Source organism: Cornus florida, unplaced genomic scaffold (assembly GCF_030987335.1).
Source record: "Cornus florida cultivar Cherokee Brave unplaced genomic scaffold, ASM3098733v1 CherokeeBrave_3.0.0_Hap2_Chr10, whole genome shotgun sequence".
NCBI lineage: Eukaryota > Viridiplantae > Streptophyta > Magnoliopsida > Cornales > Cornaceae > Cornus > Cornus florida.
In genome coordinates, this window is record NW_026775580.1 from 53,356,251 (window position 1) to 53,371,588 (window position 15,338).

Below are 15,338 nucleotides of genomic sequence, written 5' to 3' on the forward strand. Positions count from 1 at the left end.
ACAAGAAATCTCTGATCTTTTACGGAAAAATATCATTTAAAAGAGCAAGTCTCCTTGGTCATGTCCAACTTTCTATGTCCAGAAAAACTCTGAAATAAAAAGAGGTGTTCCTCGTCTAGTTATCAATTACAAGCCTCTCAATAAGGTCTTAGAATGGATTAGGTATCCTATTCCCAATAAAAAAAATCTTATTAGTCGCCTTAGTTAAGCAGTTATTTTCTCCAAATTCGATATGAAGTCAGGATTTTGGCAGATTCGCCTTCGAAAGAAAGATCGATACAAAACTGCCTTCACTACTCCATTTGGTCATTATGAATGGAAAGTAATGCCCTTTGGATTGAAAAATGCTCCTAGTGAATTCCAAAATATCATGAATGATATTTTCAATCCTTATAGTCATTTTTCCATTGTTTATATTGATGATGTGCTTATTTATTCCAAGTCAATTGATGAACACTGGAAACATTTGAAATCGTTTCTGGCCACAATTCAAAAGAATGGTCTCGTTCTTTCTGCTACAAAAATCACGTTATTTCAAACTAAAATCAGGTTTCTAGGTTATCGTATCTATCAGAGACAAATTCGTCCTATTGATAGGTCTCTCCAATTTGCAGATAAATTTCCAGACTAGATTTTAGAAAAGTCACGGGACTGGCACCCAAGTAGGAACAGTCTAGTCTGGGCTCGCACCCATCCCATATATATATATATATATATATATCCCTTATCATCCCAAAACCAATTCCATTTAGTGATTATCCATATTGTTTGCACTTATTTGGAGAAGAAATCAAAGTTTTCAAGGCAAGAAATTGGGGCTGCCCGCCAAGTGTTCGATAAAAGGCTTCCAAGAATTCTTTTTCCTTTTACATGGCTTCAAGAAAGAAGAAAGGCACACAAGGCGGTGCTTCAACAAGCCGCTCCATTCAATCTTCCATGAGACGGCCAACTCTTCGAGATACCATAGATGGGAGGTGGCATGGTCGCAAACTTAATTATGAAATGGGTTTTGACATCAAATTTCTTAATGCATGCGTTCCAGAAACTCAGTGGCCCATTGCAGATTAGTCAAGGTGTTTTACCAAAATCTTCATTCCAATTCAGATGAACGGGGAACACTAATGTCATCCGTTGATGGTACTATAATTCGCATTACTCCTTCGACGATTGCCATGGCTTTGGGATGTCCACATCAATGCCCGACTGATTTGGAGTCAAATTTTACTCCGATGTCAGAGGTTCCCACTAGACTGGTGATTAGTCGCCTTGCTGCAAATTATTTTTCTGGCTCCAAATATAAATCTACTGCCAAATCGTCTTTGCCATTACACCTATGGTTTGTCGATGTCATACTTTTGCACAATGTGTGTCCTCTTACTCATCAATCTGAGCGTCGTCAGGATTTTCTGCGTGCTTTAAATGCCATCCATTTTGGCCATTGGGTATCTTTTCCAGAAATCATCTATGGGCAATTTAAAAAATTTTATGATTTGGTGATCAAGCAAACTCCGGAAAAAGAAAAAGATTGGAAGTTTCCTTTGCCATTCTTTATTATTCGACTGCTTACTTCTCAGGGCTACACTATTGCTACTGATGAGTTCTCTTCTGTGTGCCATGATCGCTATGGTGAGGTTGATTGGAATCGCAGCCGATCTCACATGACATTAAAGATGGTTGCAGCACCTGGAGAGCCGGCTCGCCCAATTGTGCAGGGTGAACAAGTTTTGCTTATTTATCCAAGTCAATTGGCTACTAGACAGGTCATTGAAGATGGGCCGGCTGATGAACCCCTTGATAAGCCTATGGAAGAGGCGGCCAGTGATGACGAGGATGACGCCGATGAGCATCCCTATGACTATTTGGTTAATGAGGTGACCCAACTCCGATCTGAAGTTCAAGAAATCCGTTAGGAGCAAAGGACGATTCTTGAGGAACAAAGGATGATTCGTCAGGATCAAAGAACAATGATGGACATGATGCGTGCGCTTATGATTCATAACGGGCTTAATCCCGATGCTCCACCGCCTCCATTTTAGCTATCATGTTAAGTGCTTTTGTTCTTTGTTTTTATTTTCTTTTTAGTTCTTATTTTTCTTACTTTTGATTTTGCCTAGTGACGACACTGTCCAATTCCAGTTTGGGGGCATAGCGTCTACTTTAGTTGTATTAAAATACTCTAGTACTTAAATTAAAAAAAAATTAAAAATTAAAAAAAAATACTCTAGTACTTAAATTAAATTAAAAAAAAAAAAAAAAATTCTTTGGCATATTGACTTTAATTCAAGTATTTGAGAATTGTTGGGGGGATTAAGACACTTAAGTACTTTTTAAAATTCTTTTCTGAGATCGTCTTAAATCCCTAATTTTCGTGCTTTATTTTATGTGGGTTCCATTATCTAGTGTAATAGGAATTTTAGTATTGTCGGTCCCTGATGGATTTCATATGCACAGTAGAATTTTATCTATGGGTACTTGTATTTTTTGTTGTATTCTAATAACTATGGATGGATATAAATTGGTGAACTTTGACGGTTATTACTATGGCAGTGATATTACAAACAAAAAAAAAAAAAAAAAAAACCGAGAAAAAAGCAGAAGAAAAATATATATATTTCGTAACCCTTTCATGGAGTAATCGGGGCTCATGTCTTATATACATAGAGTGTTCGCATGAAGAAATAGGGGTAAGGATAAAGAAAAAAAAAAAAAAAATAATAATAATATTTTGCCATAGAAAATAATTTGAGAAGGGATCTGAGGAATTGAAGTTATAGAAGTTGGGTTCAATTGAAAAGACATTACTACATAGGTGATTTGCTAGTTCACAAATTTCACAACATTGGGGATTGATTTTGCTATTTTTTCTTGTTATATAAGTGTGTGGGAAACATTAGGATGAAGTATGAAAATAGGGATAAAAGAGTATAGTCAGATGATAATTTTTAAAGTACTTTTGTGTAGTCTTCCCCTTGATTATTGTTATGATATGAGAATAAATTGATTGCCAGAGGATGAATTGTGTTATATGTTTGTGAGTATCATCTCTGGAAACTCTCACGAGACTTCACCCATCCACTAGGGGTAACATAGGGGTTTAAAAGGCTTGTTGCATATGCTAAATGCAATCATGATTCCCACGAAAGCGGCATTTATGTTTTCTTTAATTTTATTGTTATGGGACTAGCAATACGTAAGTTTGGGGGTGTGTTAGGCGTTGAATGTTATACATTTTAGCACCTCTATTTGTATGTTTTATTTTCTTAATAATAGTTTATTTGTGATTTTACATTGTTTTATTATTTTTATTTATTTCAGGACTTTAATTGTAAAATCAGTCAACACTAGTAATTCTGAGCTTTACAAGATGACTTTTCATGGGACCGAGCAATGTTGAAGATCCAAGTCTAATCATACTTAGAAAATAGTCCAAAAGAAGCTACAAATTGATGAGAATAGAAAGAAGAAGAAAAGGAAAAATCATTCTCCAAAAAGGATTTGTTACCAAAGTTGGTAACTTGAACCCGTTTTGGTAATCTAGCTGTATTTCTCTCCTCGAGTGTCAAAACGGCTAAATTCTTGTAAAGGTTGATAGGAAATTCGAAGAGCTTCAATTTTGTGTTTCACGAGCTTTCCCTAAAACAGCCGTTTACCTTGTCAAAATTGGCCTAGAAGTCTGCACAAATTTTGGGAGTCCTTATTCGACAGAATTTCTATGTATGTCTCCTATATGAAAAAAGGAACTTTAGGGATGATCTTTTATTATTTAAAGGGAGTCCTCTACAACATTGAAGGATCATACAGAGGAGCTTGAGGCTGAGATAAGAGAGGAGCATTCAGAAGAAAGAAGAGATCGATCCATGGCGGTGAAGATGTCTTCCTCAACCATGAAGAATTTCACTCCAGTCATGCTTGGCTAAACGCTTTGCTAGGGTTGTGATGTAGCCCTAGCTTAGCACACTGGTTTGATTGTATTTAATTATTGGAGAACAATTTTTATCATGCATGATTGTGTAATCTATAAGGTTTTTAATTGAATTTTCAGTAAGAATCGGTTTTAAAGTTTTAATTCAATTACAAATATTTTTCTATCTTATCTTAGATATTTTAATCTTGTGATTGAACACAACTCATTCACTTCTTATAGTTGTGAATGAAATGATTACACAATGGTATTTATCTGAATATAATGTTAGAGATTTGATGGATTATACCTAGAAAAGATAGACCATCCTACACCCTAGAGTAAAGTAGATAGGTAGATGGTTTATACCAATCGAAGATAGTCCATACCTAACTTTAAATTATATCATTTTCTAGTTGAATTAATATATGCTTGTAGCCATGATTAATTCCCTGTGCATGTTATATGATATATCTCCAATAAATTGATGCAATTGACTTGTAGTGCGACATTAGTGGTGAAATCATATCCCTAGTCCTTTCTCTCTATTTTCTACATCATATTTAATCATTGTTCTTTAGTTTATTTTATTTTCTATTTAGTTAATTTAGAATTAATCATCACAATTCGATTATCCTACTTTCAAGTTAATTTTGGAACTTAAGATATCTGCTGACAAACTTAATTTACTCAGGTCCCTTGGTTACGACACATTTACAAGTAAACCCTATCTGCAAAGATTCGTGCACTTGTGAGTGGTACATATAAATCTCACAACACATATATCACCAACCATTTTCAAGTTTTGCTCTAATATTACAAAAATATTGCAGCTACAAATGAAATTCCAATCAAAGCTTCAAACTACAGAGTTTATCATTTTCAAGTTACGCTCTTGCTCCTATTATGTATGGCTTAGGTAGTTTTATTGGCACTACTGTTTTCTATGCATAATAATAGATAGAGTGGTAAAATCCAATACAGCAGATAGCATCATTTCTGGTGGGGGCAGTTTGAAATTTATCATTTCTCTATGAAGTTACCTGATGAGTATTGGTGGGGGCAGTTTGAGTGGTATATTGTTCAGTATGTGCACCCGGTTGATTTTGGTTATCTCTAGCATCCATCCGGCCCTGCAATCCAATTATTAGTTGCTTCAATTTTTGCACTTCTTCTTTTAAATCATGAACTTCTTCTTCACAAGCCCTTTTAGCCTCTGAAGCCATCTTCATTGACTTCACACGATTAGGTGTTGTGCCCCAAAGATCTGACAAAAAGGGACCCAAGCCATATGTGCGAACCAGACCATGTCTATCTTCACCAACTACTTGGGAAAAGATGTCATCTCTAGCAGCACCACGTTGTGAAGTTTCTGGTTGCTGAGTTGCATATTCTCTGAGCTTTTTCTAAATAAAAAACGGCAAATGTTTGCATTATACAACCACAATATAAAGTAAGCAACAATTTAATCTTATATGTATTATTATGAAAAAAGAGTCCACTACAAAGTCCAAATTCCACGAACGTATCTTACAATAATTTTTACAGATGCTTCATCCATTGGTCGTCCATTCTTCTGCGTGTGCATTAGTATATACATCTCTGCCCGAGTTGGTTCCTCTACATTAGACCTATTTTTACGCTATCCTCAAATAAATAATTAACATTCAAGTTCAGAAGAATTATTTGGAAATTAGACTACCAAAATATTATCACATAAGCATAATGCACAAAATAGCTTACCTCTTCCTCGCATATTCGCGCAAAGCTTTTTGACCCTGCTGTGTGAGTATATTTTTGCTTAGAACGACTGATACTATTAGTATTGCTATGCTCCTAAAAATAAGAAAAACATGTTAAAACATTATTTAGAGAAAGATAAGAGAAATCAAAAAGGGAATGTGTGTTTTACACCTGTCCTTTGTCTGAGTTCCAAAATTGAATTAGGTATTACCACTGCTCTGGCAGAACTCGATCATCACGATCTATCAGTCGCTCTGCATCAGTCACATGTTTCTTGTAATGCTTTCTCTTTAAATTAGATTTAAAGTTACTCTATTTCCTACCAGTCGATTTCACTACCCATGATTTAGCATACTCTGGAATGATAAACTTTTCCTGCCACAAATTCAAAACACATAAAACAAACTTAGTTGGACCTACAAAGTATAAACTGTGTTTGTGCGTCCACTAGTATTAATAAAGAGATTGACATAATGCTTCATACCAAGACTATCTTCCATACCTCCTCTTTAAACTGATCAGGTAAATTCCTCCAATCTGTAAAATGCAAGGGTAGTAGCTCGCTGTTCCGTGCTATAGTACCCAGAAATTGACCCAAAATTTCGCCTTCTTTCTCAATGGGCTGCCCCAATTCATTAGAAGCAACAAACATACGATCTTCTTCAAATCTGCCCCATATGTCAGGGCACCTAGTGTCTCCACGAGTCTTTTGTTGTATTCTTGATGATTCTATTACATGAGTGGTTACTTAAGAAAATGAGTAATCTTACAAAAATCAAGATGGTTTTTATTGAAATAATGTTCAAAGATTCATATACCTCCAGTTTCAATAGTACTGCAATTTTGAGAAGGGATTGACTGTTCCAGATTGGAGGTAGAGTCGGTAGACTGATTTTGTGTAGGTAAAAATTGTTGTTTTTGTATGGAACTCGTATGTACAGTTTGCACAAAACCAGTGTGTTGTGCTTGCATGGAGCGAACCTGATGAATCCGTTACTACTGGAGTGACTGTTGTGCCCCATTAGTCATGACACCCTTAATATGAGTAGTGACATGATGAAATTTGGTTGCTTCATGCAGATCTTCTGGGACATGTTGTATGGGATTAGAATAACAAGCCACGTGCTGTGGGATGTGCTTATGGTCTTAAAGGGATTAAATTCGTCAGTTGATAACCCAAGTCTGACGTTACGAATGTCATTACAGAAGTCAAGGTGCTCATAGTCAAAAGTTTTCCATGCACTAGAATCAGCAGGGTGCATAAGGATCCCATCATCTATATGCCCTTCAGCATGCCATCTCATTTCACTTGCTGTTTTTGATGACATGAACAACCATTGAAGCCTTGGTATTAAAGGAAAGTGACATAGTACCTTGGCAGGAACTTTTTGAACCGTATCGGAAGAAGATGATGCCTCATCATCAGAAAATGTTTTCCATCTAGAAGTACCATATGTTGCACAAGAATCCTGATTGGCTGTCTTCTTCCAATATAACATGCAATCATTAGGACAATCATCAATTTTTTTATAACCTAAGCCTAAGTCTCCAATAATCTTTTTGGTCTCATAAAAAGACTTTGGTAATCTTTCACCCTCTGGAAATGCTTCTTTTAACAACTCAAGTAACATTGTGAATGACTTATTGGTCCATCCACCAAGACAATTTATATGAAATAACCGAACAATAAAAGAGAGCTTTGTGAACTGCTTACATCCTGGGTAAAATTCCATTTCAGCATCTTCTATCAACTTGAAAAACTTCATAACATCTAAATTAGGTCTCTCGGTGGCTTAATACATCGCATCATCCACCTCATCGTTAGGACTTCTAACTCCAAATGCATCATGCAACATCCCTTGTATGTCATCTTATAGGTCTAAGTCCTCGTGCTCTATTACGTTATTAACATCTCTTGAAGAGATTCTCTCCCCATGGAACACCCAACATGTGTAATTATTAAGAAATCCATCTGCAATAACATGATTTAATACTTCTTGACAATTCTTCCAAAAGCAATTGCTACACTTAGTGCATGGACATAAGATCATCCCCTCTTTAGCTGCATTAGAAAATGCAAAATCCAAAAAGTTTCCAACTCCTTCTACATATTCTTCGCTCACTCTGATATTACCGAACACAAAATAAAAATAAAAAAGTTAACTCGTTAAACATGTGTTATAAGCTTATAAACCATATAAAATGGAAGGTAAAATTTTCTAAAAAATGTACCTTGATCTGTGAATCCAACTCCTATCCATATTTGTGTCTTTAAAGTGGCAACTATAAGCAATGCGATTGAAGAAACTACAAAGGCAAGTAGGTTATAGAGTACATGCTAATGTGATACTAATAATTAATCTATTTCAATGTTCTATTATTATTTTAATTATCTCTATCTTTGATTCCAAATTATGTACAATGTTGCAGAATGAACAACATAACTAATGAAATAGGTAAAATCCAACTCTTATATAAACAGATCATGCAAAAGACAAAATTCAAGCAATTTTCATAACAAAAAAGTTAATGTAATGGACATGGTTGATAAAGTTTTTAATGAAGCGAATATGTATAGCAGGGTTACTAAATGGTTTCCTCATGAGCACATGCATTCAATGAATCCTTTTAGCAGCAAGTAAGGAAAGACCATCATCCAGTGTTGGTTACATTGTGCTGCGGTGTTAGGAGAGTAGACACTCTTCATGTAATTCATATTACATTCTTAAAGAAGAAATTTCCACACTTCATAAATACTAATAGTGAACAATGCTAATGCTGGTCACAAAAAGGAAAACCACAGGTTGCAATTGTGAACAATGCTAATGCTGGTCACAAAAAGGAAGAAGAATGAATGATTTTTTTTGCCACACAAGTCTATACAAAATTATATACAGCAAAAGTTTGTATATAAAGATTTCAGATGCAAAGCTAAACAAAGCAATGAATCTACATAACATGTCAGCAATATAGTATACTACCATACTACAGAAGGTGAAAATTGTAAAGGAAACAATATTAAATCGGATAGACTTAATATACTAGAGTCCTCCAACAGTAAAAAGCGCGAATCACATCGCTATATATATGTGTACACAGAGACAAAGAGGCCAAACATCGTACCTAAGTTCATGCAGAAGGAGACGAAAGATGAAGACGTCTGACTCTGATACCGACGGTTCATTTGGTCACCCAGGAATAGGAGGAAAATGAACAGAGAAAAAAGAAGTTAAAACTTTGGACTCTTACGTTCATTTGGTTCGACAGAAAAGGAGAATGAAAGAGATTTCAACAAAATTCTCAATAATTTTGAATTAAGTTATACATCAAGATAGATAAAATTTGAAATAAAGTTCTAAAATTAGCGTCAAACTCTTAGAAAGCTAAGGTTTCTTATAAGATTAACATAAATCCCCAATTAAAGCATGAATAAAGCAATATTGATGGAATTTACCTGCAAGTGGATAGACTGATGAACTCAACAGTTTGGTTTGGCGATGATAGTTGGCCTATTTTGGCGAATCAGATGTCGATTTGGCTCCCAAATCAAATAACACAACAGAATATATGCTCAAATAGCACAATCGGGACTGTGTTCGCAGTATAATTTTGGTAGATCAAGCTCTCCATTGAAGAGCGAGGAGCGAGGAAACCAGTCTGAGTCGAGCTAGAGAGAGAGAAATGAGTGGGAGTAGAGAGAGAAAGCGAGGAGCGACGAGAGAGAAAACGATGATCGGCGAGAGAGGATTGGGGGTAAAGAGAGAGTCTGAGTCCAACTAGAGAGAAAGGATTAGGGGTAGAGAGAGAAAGTAGGGAGTGAAAAAAGAAAATTGGAAAATGAAAAATGAAAAATGAAAAATGAAAAAATAAAAATGAAAAATGACGCAGCATTTTTTTTTTTTTACTTCTGGCGGCATTTTTTATGAAGTGCTTTTAAAAATGATTTTTTAACAGCATTTTATTATTTTTGCTGCTAGACCATCCTTTCTTGCAGTGTGATTGGGTTCTGATTGGATTCGGCCCAATTCGAATAAGATTGGGTTTTGATAAAACCCAACCCGATTTGTGAATTTAAAAGTCGAAATTCTAAAATTTTTGGGTTAGGCTTGGCTAGTCCTTCCAAGTTGCACCCCTACCCGGCAATAACATACACGATCACTTTGCTCGACCTTCCACATTAACGAAGTGCCACAAGTTACTGTCGTTGGTTTTCAAATAATTATTTGTATGGGTAAATCTAATTAATCTCACTTAAAACAAAACATTATTTATTGAAGTTATATGTGAGATATACAAGGTATTATTCGATTAAAGGAAGATATTATAATTTTTGTGCATTTAGAATTATTGTTGTCATGAATTTCAAATAATGTCTTACACTTTGTTATTTTGGATTTATGCATATAAGAGACTCAAATTATTATTAAAACTTAAACCTAAATTAATGATTCTAAATTTATTCTATAATTCTTTATATGATTAAACATAAATTCATTCATTTTACATCCCTTCAATTCGGAACATTACTCACTTGCTTAGTTAAAAGAACATTCAAGGTGTGCTCGTATTCGGATCCACCTCCCCCTAATTTACCAAGAAAAAAAAAATTCCCCTCAATTCTTATGAAGCCTTAATTATTAAAGAACCACTTAGACTTATGTTATGAACATGTTATGAACATGTATTGAACAAATTTAGAATGTTTTGTAATTCCTGTATGTAAAATTCAAATTCTTTTAAAATTCAAGTATACTGAAACTCTCGCATCATTACTCGAAGATTGAAAGCTCCAATCTCCTTAAATTACATAGAAAGATAAAATAAGTGATCTACAAACAATTAGAGTGATATTTCAATACAACATAATTGTCTATATCCCTTAAAAAATATATATATATATATGCTTACATCATCTATCCTTAATAATTCTCTCATATTCGTCTAATATAAGAGCATCTCCAACCGTTGTATATATATTTTTTTTTTTGTGTAAATCTGATGTGTCGTGATGAATTTACACAAAAAAAATTAGATTATTTAATTTTAACCACAACAATTATTTTATACCTTTTGTGTAAAAATATATCTCCCAATAATAACCAACCATGTGTCATATCAGGACCCCACATAACTTTTACAAACCTACTTAATATATAGTTGATTCTTTAATGGAATGAGAAAGAGGGATGAAAAATGAAATATGTTGATCTGACAGTGTAAAATGGTTGTGTATTTTACATAACCCTTTTACACATTGGTGATGTGGCAATATATCTTAACAGACTGTTAGAGATGGAAAAAAATTTACACATCATAGATGGCGGTGTATATTTTACACAAAAGAGTATTTTAACATATCGCTGAAAATGCTCTAAGATGTCTAAATACTATTATTAATGTGTTAGGTAAATATTTTTTAAAAAATATCCTTAATAATTTTCTCATATTTGTCTAATATAAGATGTCTAAATACTGTTATTAATGTGTTAGGTAATTTTTTTTTTTTAAAAATATCCTTAATAATTCTCTCCTATTTGTCTAATATAAGACGTCTAAATACTATTTGTATGTACCTGTTTTTCGATGATTGTTGAGAGATCAAAATACCTGGTATATACTACTAAAACAATATGAGGAATACAGCAGAGTAGAGAGAGGGAGAGAAACCAGCCTAATCTGAAGACTGGAGCGATGGTAGAAAAGACGAAGTCTGGAGTATATGGTCTTAACCCTTGAATTCTTGTGCCTCTTACCTTTTTATAGTCCTTAAGTCATTCGGGTGGTATTTGTTAGGCCTCTAGATTGGATGAGTAAGGACCTATGTCCCTTTATGGGTCATATTACCCTAATTTCTATCTTCTTGGTTCTGCTGCCAAGGGTATGCTTTTCCCTGAATGATCCAAATGGGGCTAGCTATAAAGGTAATTGTACTTACTCCAGTTTGTCTTTCACTCTTATCCTCACATTGCTGATTTTTCATCCTCCATTCCAAAACCCCTTCTGCATTTCCACTGGCCTCGAAGGGTCCTACCATTACTCTTCGTTGTTCATTTTACTTGGTAGTATGTGGTTTGGTTAAATCGAGGTTCAAGGTCCGTTGCTTGATAGTGGCTAGGTCGGATTAATGTTTAGGGCCCATTAATCGACAATTTGTGGCTTGGTCGGATCAATGTTTAAAGCCCATTAATCGATAATTTGTGGCTTGGTCAGATCGAGGTTCAAGACTCATCGATCGACAATTTGTGGCTTGGTCGGATCGAGATTCAAGGCCCATCGATCGACAATTTGTGACTTGGTCGGATCGAAGTTCAAGGCCTATCAATCGACAATTTGTGACTTGGTCGAATTGAGGTTCAAGGCCTATCAATCAACAATTTGTATCTTGGTCGGATTGAGGTTCAAGGCCATTGATCGTGGCTTGGTCGGATCGAGGTTCTAGGGCATTGATCGACAATTTGTGACTTGATCAGATCGAGGTTCAACACCCATTGATCGACAATTTGCTCATACACCAATATCGATCACGTGACGCTTAGACATTTTGTTTCTCATACACCAATATCGATCACATGACACTTGGACATTTTTGTTTGTCTTCTTGTTTGTAGCTGGAACTAGTGTGGCAACTTAATTTGACCTTTGCTCAAGTGGCATAAACTACATCCACACTATTATTAATGTGTTAGGTATTTTTTTTTTTAAAAAAAGCCCTTTTTTTATAATTTTTTTTACACGCACGCGACTCACGCTAACTGCTCAAATTACTTAAAAACTTTATCTATGCGCCCTTATAACTCGATCAGAGAACCAGCAACTGAACGACCTTTCTCACACTTAACCAACTTTTCTCTCTCTAGAATTCTTTGTCCTCAGTTTCCATCTAATTCTAACAATGAGCTGGTGGTGGTCCGGAGCTGTTGGTGCTGCTAAGGTATTTATACTGTTCTATTAACACTATCATAATCATTTATTGCAGAACTGTTTTTCATTTCAATTCTAAAACATGGATTTCATATTACTGGTTACTTATCATTTTTGCAGAAAAAATTGGAAGAAGATGAAGTTCCGAGACTTACCCAGAGTGTTGCTCTGATCATCGGCGTGACCGGTATAGTTGGCAACAGCCTAGCCGAAATCCTCCCGCTTTCGGACACCCCAGGCGGCCCATGGAAGGTCTACGGAGTGGCGCGCCGCCCCCGCCCCTCCTGGAACGCCGACCATCCCGTCGACTACATCCAATGTGACATCTCCGACGCCGGCGACACCCTCGCCAAGCTCTCGCCCCTCACCGACGTGACCCACATCTTCTGGGTGACCTGGGCCATGCGAGCCACCGAGTCCGAGTGCTGCGACGCCAATGCCGCCATGCTTAACAACGTCCTCGCCGCCGTGGTCCCCAAAGCCGCCAATCTCTGCCACATCTGCCTCCAAACCGGCCACAAACACTACATCGGACCATTCGAAGCATTCGGCAAAATCAAACCCCACGAACCCCCGTTCAGAGAAGACATGCCCAGATTGATGAACGCCCCCAATTTCTACTACACCCTCGAAGACATTCTCTCCGAAACCGCCACCAAGACCCGGACACTCTCCTGGTCCGTCCACCGACCCGCCGTCATATTCGGGTTCTCCCCGTACAGTCTGATGAACATCATCGGCACACTCGGCGTCTACGCCGCAATCTGCAAACACGAAAACGTACCGTTGAAGTTCCCGGGAACGAAGGCAGCGTGGAACTGCTACTCGGTGGCGTCGGATTCTGACCTGATAGCGGAGCACCAGATATGGGCGGCGGTGGATCCGTACGCGAGCAACGAAGCTTTCAACTGCAGCAACGGCGATCTGTTCAAGTGGAAGCACTTGTGGAGGGTGATTGCGGAGCAATTTGGGGTGGAATACGTGGAATTCGATGAAAACGAGAAGTGGGTGAGCTTGGCGGAGAGGATGAGAGAGAAAGGTCCGGTGTGGGAGGAGATAGTGAGAGAGAAAGGGCTGGCGGCGACGAGGTTGGAGGAGGTGGCGACGTGGTGGTTCGCGGATGTGATACTGGGTGGGGAGTGTTTGTTGGATAGTATGAATAAGAGCAAGGAGTATGGGTTTCTGGGGTTTAGGAATACCGAGAAGTCGCTCATTTCTTGCATTGATAAAATGAAAGCCCACAGGATTGTTCCTTGAATCGGTGGGTTGTGAGTGGTTGGTTGATGTTTGATCAAGCTGAAATAAGGACGAAGAGAGAAGAAAGAATGTATGTTGGGTTTGAGCTTCGTTGCTGTGGTTGATTTCTTTCTGTCATGCACTTAATATGATGATGATAAGAAAAATGTATTGGCGTCTTTTGATTGATTTACTTCACAGTTCTAAGCCTCTCCTTCTACTCCAAAATCTTCTTGCCATTTTTTTTTTTTTTTTGGGTACAAACATGGATAAATAATTATACTTATCACAACATATTAATTTTTGAGGTATAGTACAGCCACATCTACTGAGATTCGGTAAAAGGACACTCAGATGAAATTTACATATTTTTTGGACAAAGATACCCCTGAAGGTTCAAAAATGGACAAAGACACCCATTTACATGAGAAATTGACCAAACTACCATTTGACCGTTTAGGAGACTTTTTTAATTTCACAATTTAATAAATTGGACCAATCTACCCTCATGAACAATTTATGCATAAAAAAAAAGTAACAAAAAAAAAAAACTTTATATTGTTCACTTTTTTTTTTTGTTATTTACTTTATAAATATCCCAACTTCTTTAAATTTAGACATCTAAAATGATTTTTTGATCCAATACATATATTTCAAATAAATTATATTTTGTTAATACTTTTTTTCTTTTTCTTTTTTATTTTTAAATTAAGATAATTAATTCTTTCATATAAAAAAAATTAAACCAATCTATTTTCCTTAAAAATAAAAAATATGGTACTAGTATAACTTTATGCATCTTAAATTATATATTAAATATTATGCATTTCCCAACATAAAAGGGGAAAATAATAATAATAATAAAACAAAGGAAAAAAAAAAAAAAAAAACAAAGGCATGCATAAAATTAAGATGCATAAAGTTATACTGGTACCTATTTTCTTTTATATTGAGAAATGCATAATATTTGATATATAATTTAAGATGCATAAAGTTATACTAGTACCATATTTTTTATTTTTAAGGAAAAGAGATTGGATTAATTTTTTAGATGAAAGAATTAATCATCTTAATTTAAAAATAAAAAAGAAAAAGAAAAAAGTAATAACAAAATATAATTTATTTGAAATATATGTATTGAATCAAAAATTCATTTTAGGCGTCTACAATTTTAAAAAGTTGGGACATTTATAAAGAAAATAACAAAAAAAAAAAAAAAAAAAAAAAGGGAAGAAGAAGTTAACAATACAAAGTTTTTTTTTTTACATTTTTTTTTATGCATAAATTATTCATGAGGGTAGATTGGTCTAATTTATTAAATTGTAAAGTTAAAAAAGTCTCCTAAACGGTTAAAGGGTAATTTGATCAATTTTTCATGTAAAATGGTGTCTTTGTCCATTTTTTAACCTTCAAATGGTATCTTTGTCCAAAAAATAGGTAAGTTTCCTCTAAGTATCCTTTTGCCAAGCCTCAAAGGGTGTGGCTGTACTTTACCCTAATTTTTAAGTACATAATTGACATCAATAGAACATGACAT

General features: G+C 35.5%; 2 protein-coding genes across 8 annotated transcripts in view; one reads left to right on the forward strand and one right to left on the reverse strand.

Moving 5' to 3' along the window:
* The window catches only part of LOC132279918 (uncharacterized), a 33,469-nt gene extending 24,017 nt beyond the window's left edge, over positions 1-9,452 (reverse strand). The window contains exons 1-9 of one of the 7 annotated variants that reach the window (XR_009471429.1): positions 9,099-9,452; positions 8,768-8,810; positions 7,877-7,951; positions 6,463-7,768; positions 6,147-6,373; positions 5,816-6,019; positions 5,645-5,737; positions 5,436-5,543; positions 4,945-5,307 (exon numbers count right to left, since the gene is read on the reverse strand). Coding sequence is in view for 1 of the 7 variants with exons in the window: in XM_059781987.1 (XP_059637970.1) it covers positions 4,945-5,307; positions 5,436-5,501 (429 nt within the window). In the remaining 6 variants the exon portion in view is untranslated. The other 6 variants (XR_009471432.1, XR_009471430.1, XR_009471428.1 and 3 more) reach the window with 6 other exon arrangements.
* Positions 9,453-12,536: 3,084 nt separating this feature from the next.
* LOC132279161 ((S)-8-oxocitronellyl enol synthase CYC2-like) lies at positions 12,537-14,494 on the forward strand. The gene is made up of 2 exons (XM_059781096.1): positions 12,537-12,575; positions 12,686-14,494. The coding sequence occupies exons 1-2, from the start codon at positions 12,537-12,539 to the stop codon at positions 13,820-13,822; spliced, it is 1,176 nt and encodes a 391-aa protein (XP_059637079.1). The 3' UTR covers positions 13,823-14,494.
* Positions 14,495-15,338: the final 844 nt, after the last annotated feature.

Excerpts from the sequence above, each read along its gene's own strand:
- LOC132279161 (XM_059781096.1), top strand. The coding sequence starts at position 12,537 with ATGAGCTGGTGGTGGTCCGGAGCTGTTGGTGCTGCTAAG. Across the intron at positions 12,576-12,685 it reads GAGCTGTTGGTGCTGCTAAG|AAAAAATTGGAAGAAGATGA; the intron begins GTATTTATACTG and ends TCATTTTTGCAG.